The 14,608-nt window shown below is 50.1% G+C and overlaps 6 protein-coding genes across 6 annotated transcripts; 3 read left to right on the forward strand and 3 right to left on the reverse strand.

Annotated features, from left to right (window-relative positions):
* The first annotated feature begins 142 nt into the window (after positions 1 to 142).
* BDV27DRAFT_130109 (OSTA/TMEM184 family protein) lies at positions 143 to 2,586 on the forward strand. Its single transcript, XM_032067356.1, has 7 exons — positions 143 to 448; positions 531 to 548; positions 606 to 659; positions 710 to 797; positions 850 to 1,854; positions 1,906 to 2,264; positions 2,322 to 2,586. Exons 1-7 carry the CDS (start codon positions 354 to 356, stop codon positions 2,500 to 2,502), a joined length of 1,800 nt encoding a protein of 599 aa, XP_031926385.1. The 5' UTR covers positions 143 to 353; the 3' UTR covers positions 2,503 to 2,586.
* A 900-nt stretch (positions 2,587 to 3,486) lies between these two features.
* On the forward strand, positions 3,487 to 5,230 carry BDV27DRAFT_8233 (uncharacterized protein). The gene is made up of 2 exons (XM_032077701.1): positions 3,487 to 3,596; positions 3,652 to 5,230. The coding sequence occupies exon 2, from the start codon at positions 3,721 to 3,723 to the stop codon at positions 5,026 to 5,028; it is 1,308 nt and encodes a 435-aa protein (XP_031926386.1). The 5' UTR covers positions 3,487 to 3,596; positions 3,652 to 3,720; the 3' UTR covers positions 5,029 to 5,230.
* Positions 5,231 to 5,603: 373 nt separating this feature from the next.
* On the forward strand, positions 5,604 to 6,990 carry grpE (mitochondrial nucleotide exchange factor MGE1). The gene is made up of 3 exons (XM_032067357.1): positions 5,604 to 5,950; positions 6,048 to 6,473; positions 6,543 to 6,990. The coding sequence occupies exons 1-3, from the start codon at positions 5,666 to 5,668 to the stop codon at positions 6,573 to 6,575; spliced, it is 744 nt and encodes a 247-aa protein (XP_031926387.1). The 5' UTR covers positions 5,604 to 5,665; the 3' UTR covers positions 6,576 to 6,990.
* A 632-nt stretch (positions 6,991 to 7,622) lies between these two features.
* Positions 7,623 to 9,402, reverse strand: BDV27DRAFT_8349 (phenylalanine--tRNA ligase). The gene has a single exon (XM_032077726.1). The coding sequence runs from the start codon at positions 9,304 to 9,306 to the stop codon at positions 7,756 to 7,758; it is 1,551 nt and encodes a 516-aa protein (XP_031926388.1). The 5' UTR covers positions 9,307 to 9,402; the 3' UTR covers positions 7,623 to 7,755.
* A 603-nt stretch (positions 9,403 to 10,005) lies between these two features.
* BDV27DRAFT_146235 (uncharacterized protein) lies at positions 10,006 to 11,946 on the reverse strand (the record flags this gene model as incomplete). Its single annotated transcript, XM_032070539.1, has 2 exons — positions 10,006 to 11,348; positions 11,391 to 11,946. 2 exons carry the CDS (start codon positions 11,944 to 11,946, stop codon positions 10,006 to 10,008), a joined length of 1,899 nt encoding a protein of 632 aa, XP_031926389.1.
* A 1,262-nt stretch (positions 11,947 to 13,208) lies between these two features.
* BDV27DRAFT_130122 (c-type cytochrome) lies at positions 13,209 to 14,562 on the reverse strand. The gene is made up of 5 exons (XM_032067358.1): positions 14,414 to 14,562; positions 14,002 to 14,033; positions 13,785 to 13,943; positions 13,628 to 13,722; positions 13,209 to 13,562 (listed from the first exon to the last, which is right to left on the reverse strand). The coding sequence occupies exons 1-5, from the start codon at positions 14,439 to 14,441 to the stop codon at positions 13,538 to 13,540; spliced, it is 339 nt and encodes a 112-aa protein (XP_031926390.1). The 5' UTR covers positions 14,442 to 14,562; the 3' UTR covers positions 13,209 to 13,537.
* Between the last annotated feature and the right edge of the window lie 46 nt (positions 14,563 to 14,608).

The raw sequence follows: 14,608 nt of genomic DNA on the forward strand, positions 1-14,608 counted from the left end.
CGGAGTAAATCTAAATGCGGCGAGGCGCATATGCTTACGTCCTTAGGCGGTGTCACGGGCCCGCTGTAACTGAAACCAGTAGCTCCAATGATACTAGTAATATCAGCTTGGGCGATGATCCTCCTAGTCTACACAACTTTTTCACAACGGCCTTCTTTCCGGTCATGCGAGTGCTTTCCTTGTCTATGGAGGAGCTCTAGGCGGCTTTTGACAATCTTCAGTTCATTGGACGGGGTATGATTTGTCTTTGTTCTTTTCGCTGCATTTGTTAAGGTGCGGAATGCTTTACCGGTGGACGCAAACCTAAAAGTGCACGCGGTCGAGAACCGCGAGTCTTGTTGACACTAGTCACCATGTCATCCTCAGGAGGTACAGGCTCTAGCCTAGCGAAAGCTGTGGTGATCGTTTCTGGTGTCTCGTCCCTGGTGGCTTCACTTTTGTCGCTTCTGTGAGAGCACACCCTTCCCCGCACTATTCAACACCCGATACGATATAGCTTTTGCTAACATCTATTTGTCTTATCTCAAAAGGTCGATATGGCTACAAACGTACGGGCACCAATCTACTTTGGTCATCTCAACCTTGCACTGATGTATAACGATAAGGAAAAACTATCGAAAACCCCTCCTCCAACGATATGTCGTTCGTATACTTCTGATGTCAGTTTTTGCTCAGTTGTGGAGTATCAGCGTTGAACTAAACATATCAGGGTTCCAATATATGCGGCTGCTTCCTGGACAAGCATCGTATCGCTGAAGGCGTCTCTTTGGTTGGACCCTGTTCGCGATGTTTATGAGGTATAAATAGCGAGCTAGGCAGCTATGAACATTGCTGACGAGTCACATTCAGGCCTTTACGATCTACACCTTCTTCCAGTTACTCATCAATTTTCTCGGAGGCGAGCGAGCCTTGATCATTATGACCCACGGCCGTCCTCCCATACAACATGCCTGGCCACTAAACCATTTCCTGCCAAAACTCGATATCTCCGATCCGCACACCTTCCTGGCCGTCAAGCGCGGTATCCTCCAGTATACATGGCTAAAGCCAATCCTAGCTATCGTTTCTATCGTTATGAAAGCCACGGATAGCTATCAAGAGGGCTACTTGGGGTTAACCTCTGGTTACCTCTGGACAGGGATTGTGTATAATGTTAGCGTCACGATAAGTTTGTACTCGCTGGCGATGTTTTGGGTTTGCCTTCACAACGACCTAGCGCCATTCCGCCCCGTGCCAAAGTTCCTTTGTGTCAAACTCATTATCTTTGCCTCCTACTGGCAGGGTTTCTTCTTGTCCATCTTGCAGTGGCTCGGAGCTCTATCCAACGGTGTCGCGGGGTACACTCCTGACAACCTCGCCGCTGCAATTCAGGACTCCTTGATATGCTTTGAAATGCCTATATTTGCGATTACTCATTGGTATGCATTCTCTTGGCATGATTATGCTGACCCAACCATCTCGTCCGCGCGGCTGCCAGTAGTATATGCGCTGCGGGATGCCTTTGGCATCAGAGACCTAATCGAAGACACAAAGATGACGTTGCGAGGCGAGAATTATGCGTACAGGTTATTCGACTCTGGAGACCACATTATGGCCCATGCTGAGTCCGAGTCTCGGGTCAGACGGATGATGCACGGCATGCGATACGAGCGCGGAGGGAAGGGCAAGTACTGGATTCCTACGCCGGGTGAGATCAACAGTCGCACACCGTTACTTGGTGGCACCGAATCTAGTAGACGGGGCAGTATCGTGGACCGGTTCCGCTCGCCCAGTGATGTTGAGGAGTCGACACTAGACGAGGGAGATGAGCAGCTGTTCACCAAGGCTCGAGCGCTCGAGTTTGGTGACTGGAATGTATGTAAACCAGTTCTGTATAATGAAACTTCACGCGCTAACTTTGCCCAGTATCCAGTGATAACGGCAAATCAGGCGCCACAGGATCAGCGTTTAGCTACTCCATTCAGCTATCAAAATTCACAAACTGAAGTAGTGAAGAAGTCCCGCAAGCACCGAAAAGTACGTGAGCCCAGCAGCGGAGAAACGCAACCAAAGGGCGATAGCACACCGAGCAAACCACGAAGGCAGCGTACTGAAAACCGGGCTCCTCTTCAGCGAGGCCCGAGCTCTTCTACTTCTCAAAACTCACACCGCAGTCAATTAGTTGATCTTGTAGTCGAAGATCGAGAAGCCGAAGAGAAAGAACGAGTTGAGCACGAAAGAACGACTGGCTCCGCGTTGCTAGAGCCAGAACATCGATATTTCCAGTAAGTGCTTGTTATTTGGAACCGCAGTCCTAAGGCTAATGTAACTCTAATTTCCAGGACTCCATCCGGCCACCCCTTGAGCGAACAGTCTGAGATCACTCATAATGAGGGTCCTGGTTCCCCCAGTGAACGCGTAAGGCAACCGGCCGAAAGAGACGAGGGCACGGACAATGATGACCCAAAGACACCAGGGTGGTCGTATGAAGGGCTGGAGGAGGAGAACGTTTGGGGTCAATAAAAAGAGTTATTCTCACTACATATACGCATGGTTTGGGTTGGTTTATGTTTTACTTCCAATTTTCGGTGTATAGGTTTATTTTCTTCTCTAGTTACTTTTTTTTTTTTTTTTAAAAATTTTTTTTTTTTCTGCTTCTATCCCATCTTGTTTTGTTTTCGGGAACATAGGGGACGTTTTCTTTTTGGTGCCTGGTGAGGTCATATATAAAGCACGAAACCAGATCCAAAGTAAATTTAGGGTACAGACATCAACCACTGACAATGCACTGCTCCTTCGGCAAGAGACCGGGTGAGACAGGTCAACTGCTTTGTGTGATAACATGGCACCATCCTGTCCAATGTTCGCACCAAGTGGAATTACACGTCATTTGGGGATTTAATAGCTGTGACTGGCGAAACGTGTTTCGACAGATGCACCTTCAATGCAAAAGCTCGATGGGGCAAATGGCAGTGCGTCCTTAGGCGCCCACTCTGGGTGCCTCAGGGAAGCCAATAGTTTAGCGGCGTGATAACCAACAAATCACATGCAGGTCAGCACGCCGCAGATCGACCGCTTCACACACGTTGTCGAGGAGGGGATCCAATCAAAGCAACGTGACGAGTCAGGAGACAATCCGTTTGGTCTGGTACCTCTTTGTTCTCGTTTCTTTTGGTCTTATCAACCCAACTCATCATACTTTGACCGTCGCCCACAATGCATAAGCACAAAGGGACAGACCGAATCCGATTCGCTTCTGGCCCATATTCTTACCACCGCGGGGTTGGTCACAAGGGTTTCAGTGCTGCTTTATGCCAGCCACCTATGAGCTGATTGTTGTCCACCCGTTTGGGGTCCCTTTTTACTTGGGGCTTTTTGCCCGGTGTGCCCTGCCTTTCCCTCCTGCATCTGATTCTTCCCCTTCTCTTTTTTTCCGTACGGTTGGGACCCCACTGGATGATGGACCAACGACTTGGAAGCGCTGGCAGCCATGAAGCGGGCAATTGAGCAGGCAGGGTCGGTATGCGCTGGCTGGATCTCGTCCTGCTTGTTCGTCTGCCCGGGCTCTGGGGGCGATGACGAAAGCTTCCACCACCAACAGTCTCTGAAGCGAAAGAGTATGTATACCTGCTTAACATATCGTCTCCCGCAAAGCTAAAGGAAGTTGCTGAGCCTTCTCATATCTTAGCGGTCGAGCGAGAGTTGAAAGTATGTCATACGCAGCCTCATCTCGTTCCCCCGATGAAGCTCGCCGTCGACAGTGCTCTCCCCAGGCCAAGTCCACCAGCCTGGGCATCGTCTACTCCATCACTGGAGCTGAATAGTAGGCTGCCATCGCAAAGGTCCAAACGAGCGTCTTTTACTTCTAAGAGAAAGTCAACTGCTCCTTTACGAATTAGTGGGCCCTCTGAATTCAGAACAGTCTCTAGTTTCGCAACTTCTCCTAGGGGATTCCATCCTGACAGTTTTATTCTCCCTTCTCCTGGACAGTTTCGACCCCTTGAGCTGAGCTTCGAAGCCTCCGGCAATGGACTACCAGATCTTCCTGAGTTTGATACATTTCAAGTAGAAGAAGAATGCCCAGTACTTACACGGCCTCCGCGCACTCTGAGAACCTCCGCTGATATCTCCCGTATATCCCGCGCCAAATCCCACCGACTTTCTTCTTTTCAATTAGTGCGGAAACCTGTCGGCTCTGGATCCCGGCGATCCTCTCTAGCTACTATGGAACAGCTCATGGATAAAAGAGTTCCTTTCAGTAACCCCTTGGTCCCTCACTTTTCTGCTCATTCACAAGCAGATAATGATCTGACTGCAAGTCAGCATCACTCTGGTTACACTAGTCTGGACTCAGTCAATGGTTGCGGATTGGTAGTGTCGAAGCCGGAGCCTCCCAAAGAGCCACAAGCAAGCAGAGTCACTATACCCCCTAGAACTCCTACCAACGCCAGCACCAACCTGCAGGACAGGCCATTACCCCCTATCCCAGTGGAGGATTCTCCTTCATCAAGCACCACCCAACGACCCCCAACAACACCGACGGACACCCGACCACCCACCACTCCTTCCGAGAATCGTAACCCTAACTCAGCAACAACAACACCCACCCGATCTGGCCGCGTCACCCAATGGCTCTTCCAGTCAAGCAACAAGGTCTCCTCCTTCTCTTCCTCCGTATCCCCTTGGAAGTCCACCTTCAACGACAAAAACCCCTTCCGCATCCGCTCTCGTACCCTCAGTGGTTCTACTATCACCTCAAGTCTGACCAGCCTAACAGGGGGCTTCAAGACTACCCCATCTTTATCCAGCAATACTACAGCAGTCACCCCAGCTCGTCCACACCACATTGATCCCCGTCTGGAAAAGGAGTTGGACGTGCCTATGTCTTTTTCTCGTCCCTATATACCTAAACAAGTTGATGAGCCCACCATCTACCCAACTATCTTTGAAGGTCAACAACAGCATCAGCATCCGCAGAACGGATATGATGAATTCGATCACAATTACTACACGACGTATCGTCGGTCCGCGGTCGGTTTAGCTTTCTAGGGGGATTGAGGCGAGAGACCTATTTGTGTATATAGCTTTCACTTTTACGCCGTCTTGACTAATCCTTTTCTGGTAATAGTTCGTCTGCTTATTATTATATACCTTATTGTTTTTGATATTTGACTATGGATCACTCGTCTCTTTCCGTTTCAATTTATTTCTCTACCTATTCAATCTTGGCCAGTAGAACAGACGACAAAACATTTTTCGCATGGATGTTACAAAAGAACACTTCGTAGTCTGAAGGATTCATCAATTGCACCAAAAGAAGCCGCGAAGTTGGTCTATCCGAAACAGTCTGCTTCCTAAATGTGACTACGTATCGCCATGATTCATTTGCCTCCCTTGGCAACAGTAAGCCATATGTTATAATCAGCCTAGGGCCCTCGAGTACTACCTGCGCAGCATTTCTATTACAATATCGATTACCACATAGTAACCCGCATAGAGAAGGACAACAAAGGCGCATCGGCCCGAGGATTTTCCTCCCAGCCGGCCAAGGCGGTCAGGTGATTTATGCCGAAATATCTGCTTTTCTAGCGATATCGCTGACTCTCCCATCCTCCTAGCACGACAGCTCCATATCACTTCCTTCACCTGCAATTGCTCGCTTTTTCTTAAAACCTCCCCCTTCACAATGTTCCAGCGCACCATCCTCAGACAGGCTCAAGCCGCCCGCTCTCTCCTTTCCGTTCGTTCGACGTCCTCAGCACCATCGGCGCTCCGCCGCACGTCACAATTCCAGCCGCAATCCCTCCGTCCACTTGCTCCTTTGCCTGGCTTGCGCAACTATTCCACAGAGAACAAGGCCGAAGAGGGCAAGCAGGAGAAGAATGAAAATGCTGAATCGGAGTCCCAGAACCCCGAGGATGCCGTTCGTAAGGAGCTTGAAAAGAAGGAGAAGGAGGTTGTTGATTTGAAGGTAAGCTATCAGTGATGCTCCTCATGTCTTGATTATTCCGAACTATTTTAGTTTATATACAAACCATTCTTCACATACCTAACCTGCCACGCAACAGGACAAGTATGTCCGCTCAGTCGCAGACTTCCTCAACCTCCAGGAGCGCACCAAGCGTGATATGGACAACGCGCGCAACTTTGCTATCCAGCGCTTTGCCGTTGATCTTCTCGAGAGCATTGACAACTTCGACCGTGCCCTCCTGGCTGTGCCCGAGGCCAAGCTCAACTCCAACGAGCCTGAACACAAGGACATTAAGGATCTCGTCTCCGGCCTGAAGATGACTCAGAACATTTTGATGAACGCCCTCAAGAAGCACGGTCTGGAGAGGTTCGACCCAAGCGAGCCTGCTGAAGACGGCAAGACCCAGAAGTTCGACCCCAACATGCACGAGGCTACATTCATGGCCAAGGCTGAAGGCAAGGAGAACGGTGATATCATGTACACTCAGAGCAAGGGCTTCAGGCTGAACGGACGTGTCTTGAGAGTAAGCACAACCCCCGCCCTGTCATAGTAACCTCCATTGGTTCGCGATATTAACGAGACACCTTCCCAGGCTGCCAAGGTCGGCGTTGTCAAGAACGACTAAATCAATCATCCATACAAGCATGTTGACCTCAATCTCCCCTAAACGCAACTTTACCATCTCTCTTATTCTACTTGTATAATATACCAAATACCTTTCATGGCGAGGAATAAACAATTGCGGTAATACCAACCGTGATACCACGTCTTTTCTCTATGAATGCATGTGTATGATACACCCGCTATTTGTTTGCATACGATTGGAAGGCTTACGATCTGCCCTCTTTTCGTGTTTCTTTTTTTTTTTCTTTTTTTGTCCGTGTTCATGTCTGGCGTTTGAAACTCACCTCTCACCTCTCACTATATTCACATTATACCTGTATAATACATGCAATGATCTGGTCTTGTCATTCTACAAAAAAAGGGTGGTCTGATTGGCAATTTTTTTTTTTTTTGATATGAGCTACTTGCACGGCATTGGATCCTGGGTTTTCCTTTCCTTTCCTTTCCTTGCTTGTTTGTTGGGCTGGGTCGTTTCGGTAACGGGTCATGACGATCTACATTAATAGATGATTGACTGGATCGGTCATTACTATCATTCTGTCTATCTTTCTTTTCCTTCGTCCTTGGGTAAATTTAGACGGCGTTGTAGACTTCGGTATGAACTATGCGCAAGAGTACTAGGTATATCCCCGTTTCCTCGGCGGCGGCGATAGAAAGCACAGCAGTTGTCTCAATTAACTATAGTTCAAGTCTTTTTGCTCTAGATCAATAATATCGTGGATGATCTTTTATGTTCTTCCTGCAGACATAATACATATATACTTGATTCTTGAAACACTCTTACAGCTATACCCAAGGGCGTTCTCATAAAAAATGAGGTGATGCTTTTTGATTCAATTCTGATAAGTACAGTGCTAAACTGATCTTATATCTACCTGTTCACGCAGTCTATCAAAGGGCACGTACCAATATATTATGTATATCCAAGCCACAAGAGTCCGACCAGCTAAACTGCTCGATCCAAATCATTTTAGCCTTCACAAGAATATCATACTCAACACCCCTACATTCCATTACTTAATCCAAGTAGGCAATAAGCTAACATCAAACTTGAAGTCGAGATAGACATTTTATTTTCGAGATACTGTACAGATAAAGACACACTGGGGACCAATCATAAAATAGCCGTGGGATATTATACAAGGATCCATACCACATGACACACATTCCGATTAAATCGATTACCTCAACTGAACGCCCAGCAAGCCAACGAGCTTCTCCCTCACCTGATCATGGAGATCATTAGTCTCTTCGTTCGTCAACGTGCGCTCCAGACTGCGGTAATTGATCCGGTAGCACATGCTCTTCTTGCCCGTCTTCGGGTGCGTAAATTCATCAATAAGGCGGACGTCTTCGACCAGATCGCCTCCAACGCCACGGACGATCTCCATGATATCGTTTTCGTGGACTGGCACCGCGCCGCCGGCAGCGCTACCGCCGCTAGCGGCCGCAGAAGGAAGCCAGAAGGCGACATCCTTGTAACAGGCCGGGTGTTTGGAGAAGGGCTCGAAGCGGGAGATATGGCCCGCCTTGAACTGGGAGAGGAAGCGCTCATCGCGGGACCAGAAGAGTCGGATGTCTGGGATGTTGAAGAGGAGCATGGCGATGCGCTCGAGGCCAAGACCAAAGGCCCATCCGATGCGATTGGGCACGTCGGAGTTGATTAGCAGCTCTTGCTTGATGACACCGCAGCCTAGGATCTCGAGCCAGTCGCCTTGCCAGAAGACTTCGAGTTCCCAGGACGGACTGGTGAAGGGGAAATAAGCTTCCACCCAGCGGACCTTTAGTGGTTCCTGTTCGCTGGAGTCGTTGCCGTTGGCGGCGGCGGCGGCTTTGCTAGCTTCGGTGAAGATCTTGATCACCATTCGCTCGAGAGAGCGTTTGAGGTGCGCCGCGATAGCCTCGACCTCCTCCGCGCTGTGGTGCTCTGCCTGGAGTGGGTTGCGCTCTGCATGGATGGTGGGGTTCGGGTCTTCGACGGCGACGTCGTGAGTCGGAATGCGGTTGAGATCATCCGTGATCCTGGCGGCCGTTCCCTTCGCAGCCTTCAATGGCTCAATGTCGGGCCGTTTCCACAACATGGCACCCTCCATTTGATGGAAAACGGGGTAGTGGCTGCGATCAATAGCATCTCGGCGATAGACGTCCGCGACAACGGTGTACCCAACCTCTTCGGGACGTGATTTCTCATTTCGGTTGATCTGTTGGAAGTATGCTTGCTGGTGCGCGCTGGTATGTGTTCTCAACACGGTCTTCTCATTGACATAGTAGGTATCCGTGCGGCTACGACCGGGATGATCCAGCGGGAAACCGAGAACATCAAAATTTTGCGCGGTCGTAACAACGGGACTCTTCTCGTGGTAGTTTCCGTACACGGGACCCGGAAACTGACTTTCGATTAGCTTCCGGGTGATGGCGAGGGGGTGGTTTTCGTCGAGGTAGAGTCGTCTTCCGACATGGGAGAGGATCGTATCGGGAGTGTTGGTCCATTGGTCTGTGGGGTAAGATTTATCTTCAATTGTTAAAGATGGCTTCTTGATGGAGACCCGAGGACCCGGCTTCTGATTCGGGTTCGTAGATTCTTGGGTACTCAGAGCTGGTGTTGAGCTCCAGGTTCTGCGGAGAGGGTCCGAGATGTGCGAGACATGCGAGAGCGGAATGCGCACGTTCCTGCCGATTGCCCATCTGCTGCTGGTGGCGCGCAGCGCCCTGCCTGTGGCCAAGAGGCGCATGTCGATACAAAATTTACCCCGAATGGAGCGGTGTAACTAATTCCCAGGGTGGAAGCAGGTGAAGTCGGATGACTTACTCCGATGCGGAATCAATACAAAACATTCCGGGTCGGGGAAATTAGTCGCCGACGGGATTGTACAATACTATATAAGCAGTCCATGCACGACTGGGCGTGTCAATACACTTCAAGATGTGCCTACTCGTATTTGGAATGGTTACGCCTATTGGGGGCGAGACAGAAAAAGGAGAGCTGGCTAAATTGGGAATTAATGACAAACCCATACACCACGAAATGCCTTCCAGTCATCCACTAACCCGAGAACCAGAATATAAACACCCAATAAACCATCCTCAGTTAAGGTTCCAAAAGAAGTCACAGAAAGTACAGAAATGGTCAAGCAACGCGTCTATCGCTTTTGCCTCGCTTTCGCCAGTCAATGCAGAAGAGGAAATGAGAGAAGCGATGACCTAGTACCGCAGTTGTAGACGCCAGGCACCAAAGACCCAACAGTGGAGACGCTCAAGCAGACCAGACCAGACCGAGCATAAGTAGTAACCTGTGACGCCAATCCCAAATGAGCGTAGAGACGGACTAACGCCATGAAATACAATGTGAAATATGTGAGAGAAGGAAAGCCAGGCTAATGCGGATAGTCGTAACGGAAATGCTGCGACTATATAAGATCTCAGCTTCGTTGTCAGATCCCTTCGATGGTATCGGACCCTGAGTTATCTGATCCGTCGGCAAGCATAGAGTGGGTCGGTAGCTTTCGTCCTGATCCATACACCATCTCCATTAACTTGGCTTTCTGCTTCTCCCGGACAGATCGAAGGTAATCATAGCTGCCCTCTAATCCACGAATCTGGCCTTCAATTACAGCCTCAACCGGCCCTAGCATCCGACCATTACTCCGACCACCACTTGAATCAATAGCACCAGCGAAGCTCACGGAATCGTTGCGTCGAACGAGTGGACTGACAAGCTTTCGTCGTAGAGTTTCCAGGTTGACCTTAAGAGTAAGCAGCCGGCCGCGGTGGTCCATGAGGAGATGCTTGTTAGCGACCGTCCGGCTACGGACATTAGCCAGTAGCCGCTTGTTCTTCTCATACTTCCGCACAACGGCTGCGTCGGGCCCAAGAACACGGGTCCAAAGAGAGCTGAGCATTTCACCTTCAGCCCGCTCCTGGGCATCTGACTCACGCACAACCGTACGTTGAATATTGAGAAACTGGCGATCAATAGATTCAAATAGCGCGAAGAGCGCTGTTGAGTGTGTCAGCTCACTGTTAATAGACTCTTCAAGTACCGATAGGAACTCAGTGAAGGTCCGTGTGAGGGTAGAGCGTGTACGCTGAGCCGATGTCTGACCGAACAACGCAGTTACAACGTGGCCAAAGGTGGTCGGAGTATTTAGCTCGCCACCAACACCATCCCCATCCGGGACGGTGACACGTTCTAGCGTGCCGAGTCGCGCCAAAAGATCGTGCAAATTGTCAAGCATGATAGAAGGTAGCGTGCTGGGCGGTTGAGACGATAATGTCTCCAGCTCCCGTTTGGCCCAATCCATGACGAGCAAGATTGAGTCGACGTCCGAGTCCACATTGGCGAAAAAGCGCGTCAACTCCAAGGACAGCGACTTCAGGGACTCGGACAACTCATCCAGCTGGCGCACTATAATCGGCGCGCTGGTCATGTTGGTACCGCGAACAGACTCACTCAGATCCCAGACAGCAACACCGGTCTCCTGCAACGTCCCTATCTGTTGTACGCCATTCTCTGAATAGTATATCAGAGGCTCAAAAGACCGCGCAAAGCCCGACAGTTTCACCAGGTCTGGGATTGCTTGCGGTACACTGGGTAAGAACAAGGCGCGCATGAATGCTATGGATAGTAGGGCTACCAGAATGGAAATGGTGGTGTTGGATTTGGAGCTAGTGACCTTATCGAATTTGGATCGCAAGTAACTAAAAAATGCGACAAAGGGTTCGCGCTGCTGAACTTCTGCGCGCACAGCGAACCGGATATCTTGAGAAAGGCCCACTCGTTAGTATCCCGCGCCAGCATGCTGGACAGGGTTCAAACCGAGATAAAGCCTACAATTGCTTAGATTATTCTCCGAGCCAAACTCCAGTCCTTCCGGGGCGGGGCTGGTCTCCGGTGCTCGGCGTGGACTGGGTGACCGAGCCTTGTGGGGTGAGTCTGGGTCTATCGGCAGCGGAACATTGGCAGCGATCGTAAGGTCCCCTGTATCAGTAGAATTACTCCTTTTACCGGTCATGGGGTCCTCGAGAGCGTCTTCGTACTGCGGGCTAGGTTCTCGCGATTGCGACGGACTTAGCCCCACAGTGGGCTTTAGTCCTAATCGATCTTGATCGACCTTGCGCAAATAGGGTTGATGGCGGTACCACCCACTGCCTTGGACGTAGTCATACCTCCGGAACCCTGGGGGTGACCAGCGCTCCCCATTGGGAGTCATGTCATCTTCTTCCACGTCGGATTCCTCTGACCGAAATCCTGAATGTTGTGACGGTAGACCAAACACCGGAGAACGGTGAGCATTACTTGGGTTCTCAAAGTCCTCGAGCGACGCATCCAATGAGGGATGCTCGTCAAAGACGTTATCCAGCTCATCCAACATGGTGGACGGCGTTGCGCACAACCTATACGACGTTATTAAAGCCACTTCAATCGTTGCGACGCTGAAGCGACGACTTTGAGTGGACGAGACAGTTCCTAGATTGTCGCGGTAAGGTGATAGCTTGTGGAGGGGTTAGTCGCAAGCGCACTAAGACGAGGTGGGATCGGTCTTATGCGCTGTCGCGATAAGAGGCGGGGAGAAGGTAAACAGGTGGTAGGTAGGAAAAGACAAGAAACGAAGAGTAGTCTGCAGGTCAGAACGAAGGTACAGGAATGGGCAGACGCAAGACATGGGAATGCAAAAGGGAGCAGATGCCAGCGGACGAGGCCTTGATGCCTGAGGACGGAGCGACCGACTAACTGGGTTGCGACAAGTCACGCTCGCTTTCCCGGGGTAGGTAGTAGATACGGAGTACTTGCAGCAGTTACAGAGGCGCTTGCATTAGAAACGTTGTGGCACAGTGATCAGCAGTCCGCTGTAAATGCCGTTAGTTCGACGACTTGGAATCAGCCAACAACAATATATCATTAAGTGTTCTGCGAGTATTCATTCACGTTTTCAAAGGAATGCGGTTCGTGTTCCTTTCTATTTCGTGTCCAGGTACCAAAGGAGGATGAACCAGCGATACCCCCCCTCGCATCGCTCTTTGGGGTTTGAGTTGTTTTATCGGGAGAGCGAGAGAGGGGCGCAGGTGGTGGCTGGGCCAATGGCGGTGGGCAGTCCAAGGGGTCATGTGCCAACGGGTTCCAGACCCGTACTGTTCCGTACAGGTCCATCGTAGTTACTGTCCTGTCCTTGGGGATAGGTACCCTCTGGTAGGTTTGCTCTAGACTAGTGGTAAGATATCGGCGTGGTTAGTCACTGAAACACTGGTTGCGATGTTCCCTCGAGAAATCAAGTCCAATCCGCCGGTCCAATAGCATCCACGGCCGGTAGGGATCGACCGCCAGTTTGCCGTAACTCCCACTGCTGGTCCAAGACGATAGGACAGAACTCATCCGAGTGGACCATGATAGCTCCTAGATAGAAATCATCTTCACACCGTAAGAACCTCGAAGAGGGGCTCCTCGTTCGAGTCGGGTCAAGGCAACGGCCGGTAAGTTGAGCGTTGAACATCTCGGGAATAAAGCCCAACCCAAAGTGCCCGAATCGGGATTTCCATACATCCACGTGACAACCCAATGACGCACGTGGTTGAATCACAGGAACTCAACGGGTATCTGCGGTTAGTTCAAACAAGAGCGAGGGAGTGAAGACTGTCGTCATGAGAGGAGATATCTTTATTCATTACAGCCTTACGGCCTGAAACTTAACCATGGTACACAAAACTGAAAAACATGACCATCGAGAGGGAAATGCGATAAGGTTATAGGCCCAACATAGACAAATCGTGAAGGAAACACGTCTCTATGAAACCCGCAAATCCTGAGCACAAAGGAAAATCACGTCTATTGCGAGTAAACAAGGTATTGAGTAATATTACATGCCCTGTCCGTCAATATGCCGAGGATCTGGGAACGTATCAGATCCGATGCGACAAGCCGCTTGAACCGGGTGGAAGAAAGAATTTTATTCACGTAAAATGGATAATTTAAGCACAGCTCTCCTTGAGGTAACTGGCGGAGCATGAACGGTTAGCACAAGAGCTCTTGGAACAGAAAGCCATGGCGAGTAAACATACGTGATGAGGTCGTTCCTCTCCTTGCCCTTCTTGAGACCACCGAAGGCCATCTTGGTACCGGGGATGAACTTCTTGGGGTTCTCGAGGTATTTGAACTAGGTCAAGTACGTCAGCCTGCAATCTAAGATAGCTCGCAAGTGTGGAGCATAGTGCATACCAGAGTGTTCTCATCCCAAGTGACACCGGCCTGCTTGTTGGCATCGGTGTAGGCGTAGCCCTCAACGGAACCGGTCTGGCGGCCGAAGAGACCGTGGAGCTTGGGGCCGACCTTGTTGGCACCGTCCGCCTCGACAGTGTGGCACTGAGCGCAGCGAGTCTATAGATCATGTTAGATACTGCGCAGCGATTCTGCTTATGTTTCGATGTTAACTTACCTGGAAGAGCTTAGCACCCTTGGCAGAGTCACCTGGAGGAATATGGATGTTAGCCGCCTGCTTCGCTTTCTCCGCGGCCTCAAGTTCGACCTCGCGCATGTCAATGGTAATAAGACAGAAAGTGTCAAAGCTGGTCATGTTGCTCTGGATGATTGGGTATTGTGGACTTAAAGATAGGTGGTGCTTCAATCAATGGGTGCGAAGACAAATGTCGCAGACTGTTCACTGCCTCGAGAAAATGGAACACAGAGCTGCTGGGGAGATTGTGCTACTCGAACAGCAGTAGCCATCATTCAATTCATCGCAAGAAGCAATTCGTGTTTGTTTAGACACCAGCAGTGAATGACGGGATGGGACACGCTCAACAAACAACGGGGAGACAACCAGCCAGGGAGTGAGGGAGGTAGCTTACCAGGAGCGAAACTAGCGTCCTTGCCCATTGTGAATGTGTGTAGTAAAAGTCTAAAAAGACTGAAAAGGTGTTGAAAGGATAGTGTACAAAAAGAGGGTATCCCAAAAGCGAATTGAGGAGATCAATTGAAGGAAGGGAAAAAAAAAAAAACCGGGCAGGAAGAAAAACTTGCGATCGCAGCAATTTGTACAAAGC

This window comes from Aspergillus caelatus (assembly GCF_009193585.1).
Source record: "Aspergillus caelatus strain CBS 763.97 unplaced genomic scaffold BDV27scaffold_117, whole genome shotgun sequence".
NCBI classification, from domain to species: domain Eukaryota; kingdom Fungi; phylum Ascomycota; class Eurotiomycetes; order Eurotiales; family Aspergillaceae; genus Aspergillus; species Aspergillus caelatus.